Below are 18,361 nucleotides of genomic sequence, written 5' to 3'. Positions count from 1 at the left end.
CATTTCTTTGAAGTAGTTTTTACAAAATTCACAAAGGTTAAAAAAAAAAGTGGGAGCAAAATGTTCAGGAAAAAGACTGTGTTTGATTCCCTCTACTCCAACAAACCTACTTCTTTGCAGACCAAGGGGCATATTTACAAGCCTCTATCGCCACCGGAGAGTCACTTTCCTGGCGCTCCGGTGGCATTGCTCCATACCCCATATTTACAAGGTGGCATTAAGCCACTTAACGTGGTTGAACGTCACTTTGCAAATATGCCCCTTTCCGCTGCAGGCGGCTGCAGCGAAGGGGTGGGCAATGGGTGTTGCGGTGGCAATTCCACTCCAACACCCATAGCTTTTTGATGCTGCTCCATATGTACAAGGATAGGGCTGCGCCAAAAACTAAGACCAGGTAAAACCTGGATTTAGGATGGCAATACACGGAGAAATTAATGATTTCTTGTCATATTTTGCTCTTTCATTTTGTTCTTCATTCTTCAGCACACCTAGAAACAGCAAATCGCCTTTAAAGATTGTTTATGTGCAGAAAGGTGTCCCTTACTTGCAACATTGCGCAAGGGTGCCTGCGCTGGTGCAAGGCAGCTTTTTTAGCACCAGCGCTAGGGGAAATGCAGGGGTGTGCCGTATTTTTGTAAGTACATCTCATCCCTGCGTTTTAAAAATGTCAAAGCGTGGCTTTACCAATTTAGGCGTAACACCACGCGCCAACATTTTATTGTAAATATCACCCCAAATCTTTTGAAAAATATTTATTGCCGGAAAAATATCCCCCAAAACATTGTTATGCAGAATTCTTTTTACCATATTCGAAGTTATACAAATGAGTCAAACATGATATCGTTATGAGATTGTGAAGTTTGTCACAACACTTTCAGGTGAAAATAACATTTCGAATATAATCTGTTCATATGCTGCGAGGGGGGCCCTGCAGTATTTGGGCGCCTGACATTTAAAAACACCACTGATTCTTCATGGAAAACCAGGGGATCCACTCTTTTCAACATCTTTTCTATTTTGGTCTGATTATCAGATCAGCTGGTCGCAATGTGGGATCAATTGAGGCTGCATTTCACAAAAGTTAAGACATTGTGCATCTGCCATATTTGTAAAGAGTTGGGCCCAGTTTGTTTAATTTATCATTAGGTTTCCACAAAATCCGGTCATGTCACTAGCAGAACTGGCTTCCCAGGAATTCCAGCGTTGTTCGTTCTGATGTTCCCACCCATTACGCTCTCTTTGCATTCACCATTAAGCAACGCAAAGCCATTTGGCGTTGAAGGTTCGGTCAACTTTTTAACGCAAAATACATTTTGTACTAGAAAGGTTATTGGTGTTGCCTTTTGTGCTGCATTACATTATTTGAGTGCCCACGCAACCGAATGCTAATCATGAGCTTCCATTTTTAAGCTACGCGTGTTGTTGTACCAATTTCAATAAATTTCCAATCCACTACTCTTACTGTGTAACTTATGAGTTCCCTTACACAATCTTACCCAAATTGTCAACCTTCACAGGATTGTCTTTTTTCAGGGTGAGTGGTTAATAGCCACCCAGGTCATGAAATCCCCAAAACTGTGGAAATGCTTTCTTAAGTAGCTTTACCTATAAAATTGCAAGTGAGTGATTCTGCTGCATGTTATTATTGGTCTAATTTTGAACACGTGATGTAATTGTGCCACCTTTGATCCTTTCATGTAAAAAGGCCCCCCTTTAACTGAAGGCCACTGCTGATTGGCATCACAAGAGGCGAGTGTTCAAGCCCTTGCTTATCAGAGGGCTCCAGAGGATGCCCGATGTAGTAGGGCAGATGGAGTTTAAATAAGGAAAGAACCAATCTACCTGTAACCTTGATGAGACCTAGCTTCTTTGGTACTGAATGGTCATTAAAAAAGGGAAGTAGCAAACTAAAGAAAATATAGCACAGTCCATGTTGAGTACATAAATCTAGAAGTTTTAATATGCCTTTGGTTGAGTCTGAATTACAATGAACGATGGTGCCCCTAGCTTCACAATTAACTCAAAATCATACTTAGTTATTGTCTTCTGATGGTAATGTTGTCCCACTTTTTTTCTGTCAGTTTCCATCGATTCCATCCAGGAAGTATGCGAAGGGAAGCAATCTGAGATATTCCAGCGCTACGCAGATGGCAGCTTCGATCCCAACTGCTGCTTCAGCATCTACTATGGAGATCACATGGAATCTCTGGATCTGGTGTCCTCCAGTGGGGAAGAGGCAAGGACATGGATCACCGGACTCAAGTACCTAATGGCGGGTATAAGCGATGAGGACAGCTTGTCCAAGCGCCAGAGAACACGGGACCAATATCCTTTGATGATGGGAGATGAGTCTTGGAAAGGACTCCATTTTTGACTATCACCCCATTTTAGAGTATGCCCCAGACATTCCCTGGTGGTCCTAAACAAGAAAAATGCACCTCAGAAGGACCACCCTTCATAGAACAGACCTTCTTGCCTGTTGCACATGGGGGGCCCTTGGTTAAAGGTTTCAGACAGTAGAGCAATCTGAGGGTGCAACACCCCCTGGAAACATGGTGCATTGCCTATCTCTAAATGAGTCAGGTGCACTACAAGTTTGGCTGATGGGGCATCAACCAGTTTTTGGCAGGTTCTGCACATCTGCTGAACTTTAAATGAGCATCATAGGCCTCTCTGAGCCATACACAGAATCATTTAAGAGTGCCAACTGTAATATGTATTTGAGTATTTATTTATCTCTGCATCATATCTCAATTGTCTAAAGAGGTGGCATCCAACTCTTGACTTCAGGCTAAGCTAGGGGGTGTCATTACCAGCTGACTCGCCCTTCTAACCCGACCTAAGTACAGTAGCCTGGCTTTGCCTCCAGGCATTCTTTATTTTCTTTCTCTTACTAGACTTCGCATTAGTGTAGGTGTCATTCCTTGTTGTAAGCTGTAAAGCAAAAATATGTTTTTATATGTGTGTTGAAGTTCACCTTTATCAATATACCACAATGTGAACTGGTTTAAGGTGTAGTGAATCCACAATTCTGCTGCTTCCTAATGACTATCGTCTCATTTCTGGAGGAATGCTTATGAATTTGGCGAATGGGATACTCTATTATAAATGTGATGGATATCCCATCCACCATATTGCAAATGCTATAGGATAAAATGCACTTGTGATACATTGAAATGTTTATGATGGAGTATCCCATCCACTCCACCAATCTCTAAATCAGGCCCTATGACTAAAAATGCAACCTAAATGTAAATAAACTTACAGTTTAACCAGTAGGGCTCCTTGTGTGTCTGTGGAGCAGATTACTTTTAATCTGCTGGTACAGGGTCACAACTTCGTCCACAGGTTCTTAACAAGGAAGGAGGAATCGACACTGTTGCGAAGTTCAAACTATAGGTAATTTATTAAGCATTCATGAATGGGACTCCATCCGACAAGTACCATAGAGATACTCAAGGAGACGGCACCCTGAACGATGGTTACATGGGTTTTTATAGCAAAGATCACAGACAAGGGACGCCCACAAGTAAATAGAGCTTTGGGAAGAACACACAAATGAGACAATCGGTAAGAATCAACAACCTTGGTGTCTTGTGTAACTGTTGCGTCCTGAAGCTACACAACAAGATAGGCTATCTGAACAAACTTTATCTAAGGCTTTACCATTGTTTAGAAAACACAGTGCAGACATCAGCTGTTTGTTTGTGGTGACTTTGCATGTTTACACAGCCTACAATGTCCCAATCTAGATTCTTTACCAATGTTGATGCAGGTGAGGTGTCAAGGATAGAGCCAGGCTGAAAACAGGGCAGGGGTGAAAATGGATGAGGCACAGCTTAATTAAAAAACGAAAGAATCAGATTTTACATTTCCACATCTCAAGATGTGCACACTAACCAGAGAATTAAGGATATTTTGTAGGTCAACCTTTCTGGGTGCATGAGGGACGCCATTTTACATTGGCAAATCCTTTATCTAAGGCTAGATGCATTGTTCTTAACAAACAACGGTATCACGGCTGGTTTCAAAATGAGGTCCTTGATTCAGTTTTGGGAAAAATATCATAGACATCTGTCCTTTGGTGTATGATAGACACAACATAGAGCATTTGTGAATGGATATTGTATGATGTTTAGTGGATATTGTATGATGTTTAGAGTGGAACTTCAATTTCTTGTCTTCCTTAACCTCAGTTAAATGTGGTTGAAGCAAACATTTGATGAAGCCGACAAAAACGGTGACAGCAACCTCAGCATCAATGAAGTACTGCAGCTTATGCACAAGCTAAACGTTAATCTCCCTCGCCAGAAAGTCAAGCAAATGTTCAAGGTAAGGGTCTTTGATGCTTGTTATGATTCAGTTAAAAAATGTACACTTCTACAAGACAAGAGGCCTACTAATTGAGTTGTCAACAATAGAAGTGGAATGAAGAGATCCATGTCCTTTGTTTGGCTGCCCGGAGCAACAGATGAGGGCGGCATGCCCCACCCCCCCATGAAGCAAATGTAAGTGAGATGAAGGATAGAGGGTCTGGGAAAAGATTGAGTCAAGATAGGAAATACTGGCCCTGATTTAAATCTGGGCGGATGGGTTACTCTGTCACAACGGTGACGGATAACCCGTCCGCCGAAATATAAATCCCATTACATCCTATGAGATTTATATTTCAGCGGATGGGATATCCGTTTACATTTCAGCGGACAGGATATCCTTCACCGTTGTGATCTAAATCAAGCCCTCTGTGTCTGTGCTAATTGTGTGTGTCTATTAGGGTGTGAGTGTGTGTGTGTCTGTGTCTGTGTGTAATTAGCACTGAGAAAGACTGCAGCCCCACTCACCTCAGGAGAATCTTCCTTGCACTTGGTGAGCCTCCCAGCCACTGTGATGTGCATACCTGGCATTATAGTGGACATCAGTTGCATGAACCGCATGAGGTGAAACACCCTGGCTTTACACTGGGCATACTTGGTGCTATGGATGACAGCCCTACCTTTCGTGCTATATAAATCATGACAGTATCCAAACACAACAGAAGTTTTGAAGGTGGAGATTGTGGTCTCCTAATCACAACATTACTGTATTTGAACATTTTTGTCATGTGTGAAGCTTAGCAGTTGGCAGGAGGTGTATGTTATTCACATCACAAGTGTGCAAGTCTGTGCACACAGTTTGATTCACGGAGGGGTGGATCGGAAAAGGCATACTTGTTTCAATCTGAGAATTAGATCTTGCTTGTATTAAAGGGAAACAGTGTGGTTGAAAAGAGCAGCCCTTTCTTGAAGTTAGGATGGACAGATATTACAGTACTGTGCACACTCAGTCTACAACCGGCGCCGATTAACAGTATTTCAAAAAGTGTTCTTCAATAAGAAACACTTTTTGGGCTTCATTGCACTGTATATGCAATGCCAACAGGAAAATTGTCTATCCAGTGGCCTCCCACCCTGTTCAGAAGAGACCTGAGGCAACGACGGACAGAGCGGGGCCTCATTCACCTGAGACAGGTTCCAGGGTAGGTGAGGTGTAATCCCAGATTACGTTGGGTGATTTTTGCACCCTGTGATCCAGAGGATTGGAACCTATTGAGGTTGAATTGATTCCAACCTTGAATTGTTTATCGCATTTTGTTTGCATTTTTTGCTTTACACTTCACTATAGGCAGTGGAAGCACTGGTTGTAGTAGCATGGTTTAGACATATACAGGTCCTGAAGAAAGCCGTGGGTAGTATACCCGGATGGCTGAAACATGTTGACCTACCAATAGCAGTCACTAGTAAGTACTGCTATAGTTTTTTGGCACTATTTTTAATAAAGGTGTGAAGAGTAGATATAACACTTAACATTTCTCTCTCAGCACAACCTTTTTTTAGCTTTCACTCACTTCTTTGCACTGCACCGTACAGGATTATCCATCATGGACACAACTATCTCTTTTTCTTTATGTGAGGTCATTACCCACCAGCCCAATTGAGCAGTAGAGCTCTTTTCCAGTGAGGCTGTCTCTGTGATCAAAAGACAGACCTCCGGTACTGGATGGATGACCACATGATATAAATGATCAAGAGAGCTAGATTGATGAGAATCCATGCTCCATTTCAAGAGTAAGATTGATGGAAATCCATGCTCTGCTCTGGGACTGGTTGTGTTGATTCTGTGAAAAAACATTCTTCTCTTTTTTCTTCTGTGCTGTCTGATATTAGACCCCCAGTTCTTCTTGTGTGTGTAATTAAGTTAGTAGTGGGGATTGGAACTTGGGCAGGTCGATAAATAATTTCCCTTAGACCCTATTTTTCTAGAAGTGTTTTTGATATCCAGTAAATGCCCATACCACAAGGTTGTTTCTTAATTGGTGCACAAATATATCACCATTCCGATTTTTGTGCTAGTAGTGTGTATTTCCCCCCGTTCTTAGGGGTGCAAGCATGTAACGTGTGCTGTTTTATCATACACAAATTGTGTTGCCAAACAACCGCAGAGTGGGCTATTATCATACAAATTATAATAGCCATCCTGGTGCAAATGTGAGTTTGCACCCACGTTTGGATTTGTACAAGATCTTTGTGTTGACCTTTCTTAGTGATCAATGAACGCATTTTACCAAATATTTCTTGTCTGCAACAGGTATGTCATGTCAGGTCATCACAGAGTCTTGTTTGTATGCTCAGGGCTTCTCAGGGACAAGCTCTGTTATTTATATAATTTTCAAATATTAGCAATTTGAATTGGAAACAGAAGCAGAGAGACTACACACATAATATACTATTAGAAACACGAAGTCACGCCAGTAGTTGTAGTGGATATATACATATTCGGTATTGTAAACTAATGTATTGTATGATTATGGGAGGTTGTTTTGTCCATCTTTTGATGTGCAAAGAGGGAGTTTATTTTCCCAAAAATAGTGTCTTCTTGTATAGTATTAAAGTGTGTGCATGGTAGCATAATATTTATACACATTTCAGTGGAGTGCCATGAGAGAAGAAAAAATGTAGCCACTTACAACGCCGCCAGAATTGTTAACTATCGCAGAGAATCCAGCGATGCATTGGAAACAATGGAGAGTTATGTGTAATGTGTGTTTAATGTCACTTGGAGAGAACGTTTCACACGTGAACAGAATAAATCATTGTTACTAAACCCATTACTGGCTGAAGAGTTTAGAATGTATGAAACATTACCCAGCCTAGAGGAGATTCTGAAGGGAGAAAATGTCGACGTGTTTCAGCTATCCACATAAATTATGAATGCATAGTTTACACTCGCATTGGAAAGAGAACAATTCTATTAAAGGAGTACAGGGAGAGAAAGAAAACATGCATGATCTAGTAAGATCCTTGTGGCCAATTTGCAAAGGTATCTGTGAGATGTTGAAGTATTACTTTTGTAATATGTGTTGTAATACTCCAGGATTACTACTTAATATACTCCTAAATGCCTTTGAGAATTGTCTGAGTGTGGTAAATAAAAACGTATGAAAATGGTTTTCATGTGTACCAAAAGAGTTTTCATTAAAAAACGAAAGCCATCAAAACGAAACCATTAATTTAAGGTTAGTGTAAAGATTGTGAAGCCATTTAAAAAAAAGGCAGTGTGAGTAGGTGTAGTACAACATAAGTACTATTTCACATGCTCATAATTGGCTTTTAGAATAACTCTATTGAGGGAATTAGCAGCAACTTGTAAGTGATTAATATAAACTAGTGAGCTTACAAGAAAGTCAATTAATGCTGAAGATAAATAATAAAATTGTACAGGAAATATTGAGGATTGGTATTGTACTGAAACCACAGCTGAATGTGTAAGAGAAAGAAACTAAATTGATGGCATAGCAGGTAGCATGAGTAAGTACATCTGCAGACAAGGTTGCAATTAAGGATAGAAACACTAGTAAGAAAGCGACTTAAAGGAGAGAACAAGATGCCAATGTGTCAAGGTGCCAAAGGGAAACCAGATGTTGAGTATGACTAATGATAGAAGTTATCCAGGTTTGTAGATAAGGTGTAGGAATGGTAATGGTTTGGGTCACTGCAAAGGTTTGAAGAAAGGGCTAGAACCCATAGAACATAAAGTGTACAAGAGACAAGGTATGAGAAGAGTTAAAGAAGTGATGTTCTTCTCATACAATAGAACTTATGGCCCAGTTGTGATTTTGGAAAAGAAGAGAAATTCAATGCATGTGTGTCAACTTGAGATTAAATAAAAAAAAACCTCTGTGCATAATGTCATTCAGTACTATATATAGCAAAGTGTTCCAACAATGAGTGGTGCCGCAACGCCTCTACTCAGATTTATCTGAGGCATTTAATCAAATTTCATTACACCCAAAGCAAAGATTTCTACACACTCCTAAAGGTGCACACCCGTGCATTTTCAATGGTTTTAGAAGTCTATTGTCCAAAGACCTTGTCATGCATTTTGGAAGATGCAAAAATAATATACAAGTAGATTGCACCAAGAAAATGGACTTTGAAGAACAGAGATTTCCCCCCAAAAAAGAAAAAATATATTTAATGTTCAATAAACACCTATTTGTAACACATTGATTAGAAGGATGGCGTGCACCTTAAGGGAGATTTTAGTTGATGAAACGAAGTAAATAAAAAAACCAGAAAACAAATAAGAACTGTGTTTCATTTCATTTCAAATCTTAGTGAACCCTACAGGAAATCTGTACAGAATATTGAAAAAATCTATCATGTGAAGCAACATCTTAGAAAGGGTGCAGAATTTGAATGGACTGGAAGCTGTGAGTGGAAATAAAACATTGTGATTTGTTTTGCATGAATGACCATTCTTTCCTTTTCTAAATATGTCTGCATTAGCCTCATGTGAATAACTAAATTGGCATGAGACAGGCCCCAGCTGTAACAAAGTCACAATCAATGTATTACATAAAGATGTGAAATGCAGCCAGTGCTGTGTTTGAGTCTTTATTTACGAAGGCATTTTGGGTTCCAAAGCTTGTTAAAGTGGTGTAAATTGAATTGTGAAGCATTGAATTGTGGTAACTGTGCATGGTATTGCTTTGTACATGTACACAAATCCCAAGTAGGATAACAGCTCAGGATATGAACCCACTACTCTGCAGGTGAACTCCAACACCACCCACTGCCTGGCATGAGGGCCGATGCCAGCAGGAAGGAACCTATGGCTATATAAGAGAGGACACACAGTTGGCAATATAAATCAATTTATCATGGAAGGACATGTTGTGACACCTATATTTGTACATCATATTTCTATCACTTGCCTAGAGCCATAGCACTTTGATAAACTTGGCACGCATGCCACATGGTTGTAGGGATTTTTCATTCATTGACTCATGGTTGTCTGGAGTAGTGTTTGTCAGCGAAGAGGAGAAAGGATTATTTTGTGTATTGTTTAATGGTGATGAACTATGTGCATAGGTGAATGTGCCATTTGACTCTGTTGTTTGATTCATATCATAGAGAATTGAAATGTGTAGGTTCATTGCGCAACAACTCATACAGTAATACACAAGCAGTATAGCAAATTACTAAATATAACTGCAGAGGAAAAATATGGGAAATAACATTTCTATATATTTGTGTCCTTATACCCATTATCCTGAAATCTAATCGAGACCAGGAGTGACTTAGACATCTCTACTTCATACCCACTGGCTTACCCATACTCTCCCTTGGTATCCACTTAGCTATAATATGTCTACCCTGTGCGCGGACATGCCTTGTGCACCTGAGGGCACATATGTCAGTAGAGATTAACCATATTTCTTAGCAGCTGTTATATTATGATATGGAATTTAGTATTTGTATGAAATTTCTCCTAAGAAACTTATACCTGAATGTTCGAAATGGGATTTCTGGTTGGCTAGGGCATGCGCCTAAGCCAGGCTGAAACCACCGCTCTAGTCAGGGCAAGGGAGTTACACACTGAAGATTACCCCTGCTCACCCTCTTGGTAGCTTGGCAGAACAGTCAGGCTTGACCCAGAGGTAATGTGTAAAGTGTTTGCACAACACACTCACACAGCAGCGACACACTAGGCACACCACAAAAGAAACTCCACACAAGGTTATATAAAAATAGCATTTGTATTATCCATAAAACACATTAGAACACCATTGCATATATACACTGTGCCACCAGGCACTCGTCATGAATTTACAGGCATTACATAAATCATCAAGCCAATCAGGCCCTGTCATAATCATTACATCAGAGCATAACATAAATGACTCCCTTTGCAGTATATATCGCAATGTAGCCCCACAGTGTAATCAGGGCCTGAACATGCCTGGCCCGAATACCTTCCTGAGGGCCAGCTGGCCCCCAAAACATGTAGGGTACCAAAGTACCGGCACCTCTACTCCAACTCTGCAGGTGTAGCCAGGACTTGTGTGGCAGCTCTGAATCTGGGGGCCCTACGGCCTGGCCCTGTGAGGCCTCTCCAAACTGACCCCAACATCCGGTCAACGTGCAGCTGCCCGCGATCATGCAGCACAGCTGCAGCGATATCATAAAAAATATGTGGGAATTACGTCGGTGTTATGAAAGCACCTGAGTGAGGTCATCCCTCGGGGCCGGGAAACAACAGTACTGCCCCACTTCCTTGAAAGTGGCACTCCTGTCCCCAAGGCACTCACCAGTTTTCACTGGGGCGGTTTCACAGGGTCCATGAGGTTCAGGTGTCTGCACCACGCCTCCGGCGGCTGGACTTTAAGAGGAGTCCCCGCTGGTCCAGCCTTCTCGCTGAGAATTCCCTTCTGGCAGCCGCCGATGGCGCTGCGGTTCTTGCTCCTGCCGGCCCCGCCCACGACCAGGCTCTTTCTGCACGGCACAGCAGCGGCGGGACATGGAGCGAAGTCTCCGTCGGCTCCGTCTCCTCCGCCCAGCCTTCTGGTACGCGGTCCCACTTGGCCCTGCCTACTACCTGGCTCAGTCACGCGACCCTTTCCACCTGCCTGACTTCTGACAGCTAGGTTGCTGTGCAATGCTCTAGGTTCCTGCGGCGCTCGCTCAGCTGACGAGCGGCGGCGTTTGGGTTCTGTGAACGGCTTTTGCCTTGGGCTGCAAAACATAGCGCTCACCACGCACTGTCGCAAACAAGAGCGCCTCTTTGTGCTCTTCCTGTCAACTCACGGACGGAGAAGGGGGAAAATTCTCCAGTCTCTGTACAGTGCTCCACACATGCTTCACCAGGGCAATTAGGAACATGAAGCACTCAGCCTGTCTCCCCCTGGAAGACACAAACAGGGAGCAGGCAGCACTCGTCTTCCAGGCATCCACAAGGCAGAGCTGGCCACAAGCAGGCCAGCACGCAGGGCCTCCCAGCAGAGGGCAGCCCGTTCCAGCCCCGAAGCAGACAGCAGCAGGCAGTTCCTCCTGGCAGAGTGCTCTTCAGATCCAGGTCCCTAGTAAACACAGTTCAGCAGACATGGAGTCACAGCCCCAGTACTTATAGTCCACAGTCTATGTTCATCCCCTAGCACAGGCTCTGAGCCCAGTCCAAACCAGTTCTGGGAGGCACTTTGTAAGTGCACAACAACCTCCATTGTCAGTGTAAGCCCTGGCCCCAGACACACCACAAGGGGGTGGTGCCATTATTGTGGAAGGCAGGCACAGCCCTATTCAGGTGCAGGTGCTACTCCTCCGACCACTCCAAATGCAGACCTGGCCTATTCAGCCTAGCACTGACTCATCCAGACTCTCTGGAGCCACTGCACCTCCCCAGCCCCTGTCCCTCTAAAGCCAGACAGTCAATACACATCCTAGCAGAGTACTAAAGACACATAGCACACAGAAATGCCTACTTCTAAAAGTGGCATTTCTAAAATAGTAATAATAAAGCTGGTAACACCACTGCGCAGCATTTATCACCACTATTCCGAACATACCAAACTTGGATCACAGTACCCCTCTCATGTCAGGAATTACCACTGAAGCATATAAAAGGGAATCCCCAATGAATCCCCATGAGAGGGCAGCCTCACAGCTGTGAGAAACCAAATAGGCTGTTTGTCACTACCAGGACAAGCCACACAGTTGAGGCACATGTCCTACCTTTTACCTACATCGCGCCCTGCCCATAGGGCTAGCTAGGGCCTACCTTAGGAGTGACTGATATGTAGAAAAAGGGGAGACACAGACATGGCAATCACTTTATGTGCCACGTCACAGCGGCAGTAAACTGCACTTGCATGCCCTGCAGTGGCAGAGGCCTGAGACAGGTTTGAAAGGCTACTTTGGTGGGTGGCGCAAGCCGCGCTGCAAGCCCACCAGTAGCATTTAATTTACTGGCCCTGGGTGTATGGGATACCACTGTACAAGGGACTGACAGGTAAATTAAATACGCCAAACAGGTGTAGGCCAATCTTACCAAGTTTACCATAGAGAGCACACGCACTTTATCACTGATCAGCGGTGATAAAGTGCCCAGAGTCCTAAAAGCACCAACAGCAGCTCAGAAAAAATACAGGAGGAAGGCAACAAGCTCTGGATGACCCTGCAAAAAGAGCCAAGTCAAACACTGAAAAATGCCTTTTAATAACATGTTTTTCAGGTTGAGTAAAGTAGCAATTTAAAAGGGGTATGCTATGATTTTCATGCACTTTTAAAGTGGATCGCCAGCCAAGAAAAGGGAAAATATCCATGATGCACCCTTACTTACTTTTCTCCCCAATCCCATTCCTAACCCTTTCCCCAAAATGGACTCTCTTGTTAGAAAATAATCCATTTCCTTTCTGACAAGCATTTGAAAGCCAGTATCATAGGATGTGACAAACAGAAACAGAAACTTGCTAGACCTATATAGTTATATCCTGAAAATTGGTTGAGTGTTAAGACATCACCCCTTATGAAGAAAGGAGAATTGAGATATGAACCAACCAACAAAGGTCATAAGGAGAGTAGGAAGTGATGTGAATTATGGTACTAACAAAGTCATAATAAACTTTATAGAAAGTCCACAATGAACACAGATAAGAAAAGAGAAGGCTTACTGTCTCTCAAACTGGGTTGAGATATCCCGGACCATCATAAGAACCAGAGAGAATGAAACTAAGAGGATTAAATGAGAGAGTGGATTGGTATAAACATGGAAGATGTTTGGGTGCTGGCCCTAAAACAAAGGAGAAACATTTGATTGAGACATTTTTTGAAAACCAGTGAGAAGGAGGAAACATTCATGGTGAAAAGACTATTATTATTAGTAATAATATTAAATCTTTATTTGCATGATTAATTACAATCTTTGCAAAACAAACTACATAACAGATCACTATAGCTACTGTAGACTAAAATGCAAATCACAAAGTGGTGCATGATCTTTAAAAAGCATGTTACGCATAGTGCACGAGAGATCTCTCCAACTTTTACAAACATAAAATCACAGCTCACCGTAAAGTGTATATTATAAAGTGAAAAGACTATATTGTCAATGTTTCTGTTTAAATCAATCTTTCGTATCTGATTGCTTGATAGAGGAAGAAGTTTTGTATCTGATAAGTGTGTTAAGTAGTAGTGCATCTGTGACTATACATTAGCATTAAATATGTGTAAGGGTAATTGCACTGCATGACAATTTACAGGGAATCTGGCACTGTTGTCAATAGTATTGCACTTAGAAGGTTGAAACTGACCTCTGGGAAATGGCTCGGGTACCATAGTATTGTGTCAGCATTCAACGTCCCTTACAGTAGCAGGTTGACCACATAAAGCTTAGCTGAACGTATCGTCTATAGACTGTTCTGTATTTTACACTTTCTCAGTAGTCTGGTGCCTCTGAAGGACTAGAAGGTTTGACAGAATCTAGCAACTGCAAGTTACACTGATATCTGACTGGCTTTGTCGCAGCTCTTCCGACCCCTTACGGGCACGGTCTCTGTGCACTGCGTCTCATGTCTCTACAGAGCCAGCATGTCCTATTGGGGTTGTGGCTTTACAAACAATAAAATACAATAATAACAATTACTAGTAATAATAACACTGCCACTAGTATTAGTATTATTACTAGTAGTAGTAATGGTACTCCTCTGCTGATAAGAATGCGATTATTATTATTATTATGATTATTATTATCATTAGTATTATTGATAATAATAATAATAATAATAATAATAATAATAATAATAATAACAACATTATTATTGATATTAGTCATAATAATAATAGCATTAATATTGGCAGTGGAATGGAAGGTAATGTGCCTTTGCAGTCTTTGCAGAATACTGTGCACACTCAAAGACAAAATCAATCAGATCTCAATTGAAAAGCTTCACCTCATTTTGTGAGGATTCTGTAGCCTCCATGTGGGAATCAAGCTCAATCTAGCAACCATTTTGTCTAATTAAAAATCAACAATTTAAATTGGCTCTGTGGTGAGTCTGTTTGACTTCAGGTTCTCTAAAGATTTTGCTGTACATTTGCAATTGCTCGATGTTTCTAACTTTGGCACAAAAACTCTCTTCGCTTGAGACTTGGCACTGCAGCTCGTTCCACAGAGAGGGAGATTTTTGAAAGGTTTTAAGATCTTTTGTTCCTCTTTTGACGTTAGTAAGATATTTTTATGCCACATAACCGTACATAGAGTACATTAAGAAAAAGTCATCTGGAAGGTTAATACTTACCTTTCAATATCCTGTGGATATCAAGTCTTAAAGGTTTGATTTGAAATGTTAATAACCTTATGATAGTCCGCGTGCGATATAAGGTGTATTTTGATTTGTACTCTTCATTTATTTATTTTTTTATTCGTGATTTTGAGGACTGTTTGTGGCAATAGCACACATTTTATTTACTGTCATTTAATTAAATAAACTTACATTGGTCAAAGTTATGCAAATAAACTATGCACACAGAAATGAGGAACTACATTGTTACACATAAAGAATCAAAGGTAAAACAGAAAAGATGTTACCTAGATTGATACACTGAGTACCTTTGAACTAGGTGTTAATAAAAACCTGTTTTTAATCAGCAACTGCTGTACGGTTGCTTAACATTCTGGCATCACTCAACCACCTTGTGTTTTTTCTCTGCATTGGCTTGGCTGTCTCGGAAGCAAACATCAATGTCAGTAGTGAGAGACAGTGTGGTCTACTCTGGGATTTTGAACTTAGGAGAAAGGTTTTTTCTCAAGGAAAACATATGTCTGCCAGCCTTTATATGGAGTGCAGGTAGTTGGATTATAATTGCTGGGCAAAAGAAAATGGTGATAGACAGGTCTGAAAGCATAAGGCAGCAGGACATTTGATCTATGCACCTCTTTGGAAATCATTGGCATGGGCCCCTTGCCTACAGGCTTCGGGGAGAAAATACTAAGTTATTGTACAATATAATCTTTCCACCATTGAGTGGCTTCTCTTCTAGCCATTTTATCAAAACTTTTTACTCACTATGTGTGTTGCCTTGAATCAATCTGTCCTTTAACCTTTATTGCCCATCACAGTCCTGTCATTAATTGATTTCGTTTCACTGTATGGCTTACCTTGACCCTACCCCAGCTTTTACTGAGTTTGCCCACCTCAAGCTCTAGAAATCCACAAAACCTGATGTAATGATGTCATTCATAAGCATGATCAATACCTCCATGATGCAAATGGCCTTAAAGACTATTTCGCTGGTCATATGTTGCCAAGTCCACCCATGCCTTCTAGGGCAGACCTTAGCTTTTTTCGTCTAAAAAAGTTATTTTGCCATTCATTATTTTCTTGCTGAAAGTGACCACAGCTTGTAACACTTACTGTGGAAGTAGAAGTGTATCTGCTGTATCCCCTCTAGCTGTAGCCTTTGCTTTCTGTTAATCTTTAAGTCCTTCAAGTTAAAATCTCAGGAACGATCCTAAAAAAAGTGGATCACCCAAATTAGACCCTCTCTGGGTGCTGTGTTCCTGTAAATAACATAACATAACCTATGGCGGGAGGAAATTCCTTATCATGCCCCTTGCATATAAAATGTGCCTACCTTTACCCTTCCCATCCTTAGTTGACCCTATGCCTCTGTGTCATAGGGAACTCTAGGTTTCAGTCCCACCTTTCATTTGGGAAAGGGATACGTTCTGAAACTGTTGGTCCTTTCTTACACCAGCTGAACCAGTTGGACTTCAGTACCAGATAATGATCATGTGTACAATCAATAGAGGACTGGGAACATTATGCCCTAGTCAGAGAGAGGAGGACCTGCAGATTAACATTCCAAGGCAGGGGGTCTTCAAAGAGCTCACCGCCTTTGGTATGCAAATCTGGCTTCTATCACAGGAGAGGAAGCTGACCCCCTTTGACCAGAACCCTTTGGCTCCTGGATAGGGGGGAAAGTTAGCTAGTCAGATAGGTGTGTCAACCTTCAGGCTAGTACCACCCCTAACGTGGGCTACCTGAAGTGGAGGTGACGTTTCTGATCGTATTGATTCTGGTGCCTAAACATATGTAAAGATATGTGTTATTTTTATAGATTGCTGTGGATCTCCTCATTGAGTTGTGTGCATCATTTGTTGACTGTTGAGTGTATTTGCAGATGTCTCACACTCCTCTCTGATAAGCCTAAGGCTGCTCGACCACATTGCACCCTAGCAGAGCACCTTAAGAGTGGTAGAGCAAGCCCCTGTCGACTCATAAGGGAACCCCATGGACTGTGTGCACGATAAACCTCATTTGGGTGTATCACATAAAGAGCCAGCTTCCTACATTTTCCTATTCTTTTTTTTCAGTTTTATGAAGCGGTACAGGAGCTTAAAAGTAATACAAGGAATGGCACAGAGAGATGTAGAGTGAAAACAAAAGGCAATGAGATAAGAAAGAGGGGGACAGAAGACAAAGATCCAGTATGCTTTTGGAAGAGTATGGTCATGAGCCTTTAGACACTAAAAGAGGATTTTTAGTTGTCTTATCATCAGGTGCAGGTTATTCAGTCCTTCTGGTCAGTGGCATAACAAAGGCCCCCACAGTGTGCGGGGGCCCTCAAACACTGCCCTGGCCCGAAAGCTCCTGAGTGAGCTTTGAGGAGGGTCCCTCCATGTACTTTGCAGGGGGGGCCCCTTCAAGTTTCGTTATGCCACTGCTTCTGGTAGGGAGTGATTTGCATTCTCATATGCTGCTCTAGTTCCTTTGCATTTTATTATGAGAGATGCAGTTCAATTTTCTCCATATTCAGTATTTTGTGCATTTTTGCTTACTTCCATTTTAATTTTATTAGCAGTCAAAAACTTGATGAGTTAGTAACTGAAATCCTGTGATGCATATTTCATGGTTTTTGCCATTCAGTGCACAGAATTACTGCACTAAAATTAGGTGTGAATGAAATTCACGTAATCTGCTTTCACATAATTGCTTGAAAATTGGGAAAATTATGCATGATTACACATAATCCCATTAAATGCAAATCCGTCATTTAGCACAAAAATGCATTTGCCTCGGACAGCCACATGCATTCTGGTTGTTTTTGTTGTTCCTGTGTTATTATTTTGCCATGAGTGGCGGAGTAATTACGCAACGTGGTGTGATGGCGTAATTTAAGCAGTCAAACATTTACTGAGTCATTCCGTGAAATGCAAAGCCATCATTTAGCATGTAAAACACAATTGGCCCGATCAATAGCCACTGGTGTTCTGGTTGTGTTGTTTCCGCATTATAATTTTGCCATGAATGGCCGCGAAATATTGCAACATGGTGTAATGGCGTAATTTCGGGAACTTCACATAAAAAGTGTAATGTGAAATTACCTGAAATTATGTGGTTTATGCAGGCATAAATTACATTTCACTCAGGCTTAGTTGAAATGCTCATTGAAACAAGGTGCGCCACACCAGCTTGTTCAACCAAATTTGATTTTATTTCTTCTCGAGAGCAGCTCTTTTAATTTACCATTCAGTGCTTGTATGACCACTCTGCTACAATAAGAATATTACACCCCATATAGTTTTAAATCAGGTGAGGAGCATACTGTGTTATTTTAGGCAAAAATAAATAAGGAATGAGCGATTTAAAATTGCGGATTCTTACAGTGTCCTCCAGCAAATTCTTTGGTGGAAAAATCCTTTGATAAAAGAGATCCCTTGGAGAAGGAAGAGGAATACTTCTAAGGAGTATGCCGGGTGGGTCAGAAGGAGTTCCTCTACGGGCACCAGGGATGCTGGACTTTTAGGTCTCGCCTGACCCAGCGCATGCGTTGGTCTGGCGAGACTTATTGAGAGGGCTCCAAAAAGTGCTACCAGGCCAGCCTAGAGCTACAGTGCATGTGCGCGGCCGCTTTGATGTTTGATCGCGATCACTTTCACTTTCACAGCCGCATGGCCGCTTGACATAGCCAATAGGTCTCGCTTTTGGGACCTTATAAGTATTTAGTTATGCAACTGTTGAATGGCTAAACACTTATAAGGTCCC

General features: G+C 41.7%; 1 protein-coding gene across 7 annotated transcripts in view; it reads left to right on the top strand.

Annotated features, from left to right (window-relative positions):
* PLCH2 (phospholipase C eta 2) overlaps positions 1 to 18,361 on the top strand; it is a 1,499,317-nt gene that overhangs the window by 973,823 nt on the left and 507,133 nt on the right. For all 7 annotated transcript variants that reach the window (XM_085609277.1, XM_085609254.1, XM_085609273.1 and 4 more), the window contains 2 exons: positions 2,082 to 2,325; positions 4,203 to 4,332. In XM_085609277.1, coding sequence (XP_085465403.1) covers positions 2,082 to 2,325; positions 4,203 to 4,332 — 374 coding nt within the window. The remainder of the gene's footprint in view (positions 1 to 2,081; positions 2,326 to 4,202; positions 4,333 to 18,361) is intronic.

Source organism: Triturus cristatus, chromosome 1_2, assembly GCF_964204655.1.
Source record: "Triturus cristatus chromosome 1_2, aTriCri1.1, whole genome shotgun sequence".
In the NCBI taxonomy this organism is placed as follows: Eukaryota; Metazoa; Chordata; class Amphibia; order Caudata; family Salamandridae; genus Triturus; species Triturus cristatus.
This window is presented reverse-complemented; position numbering and strand designations above follow the sequence as displayed.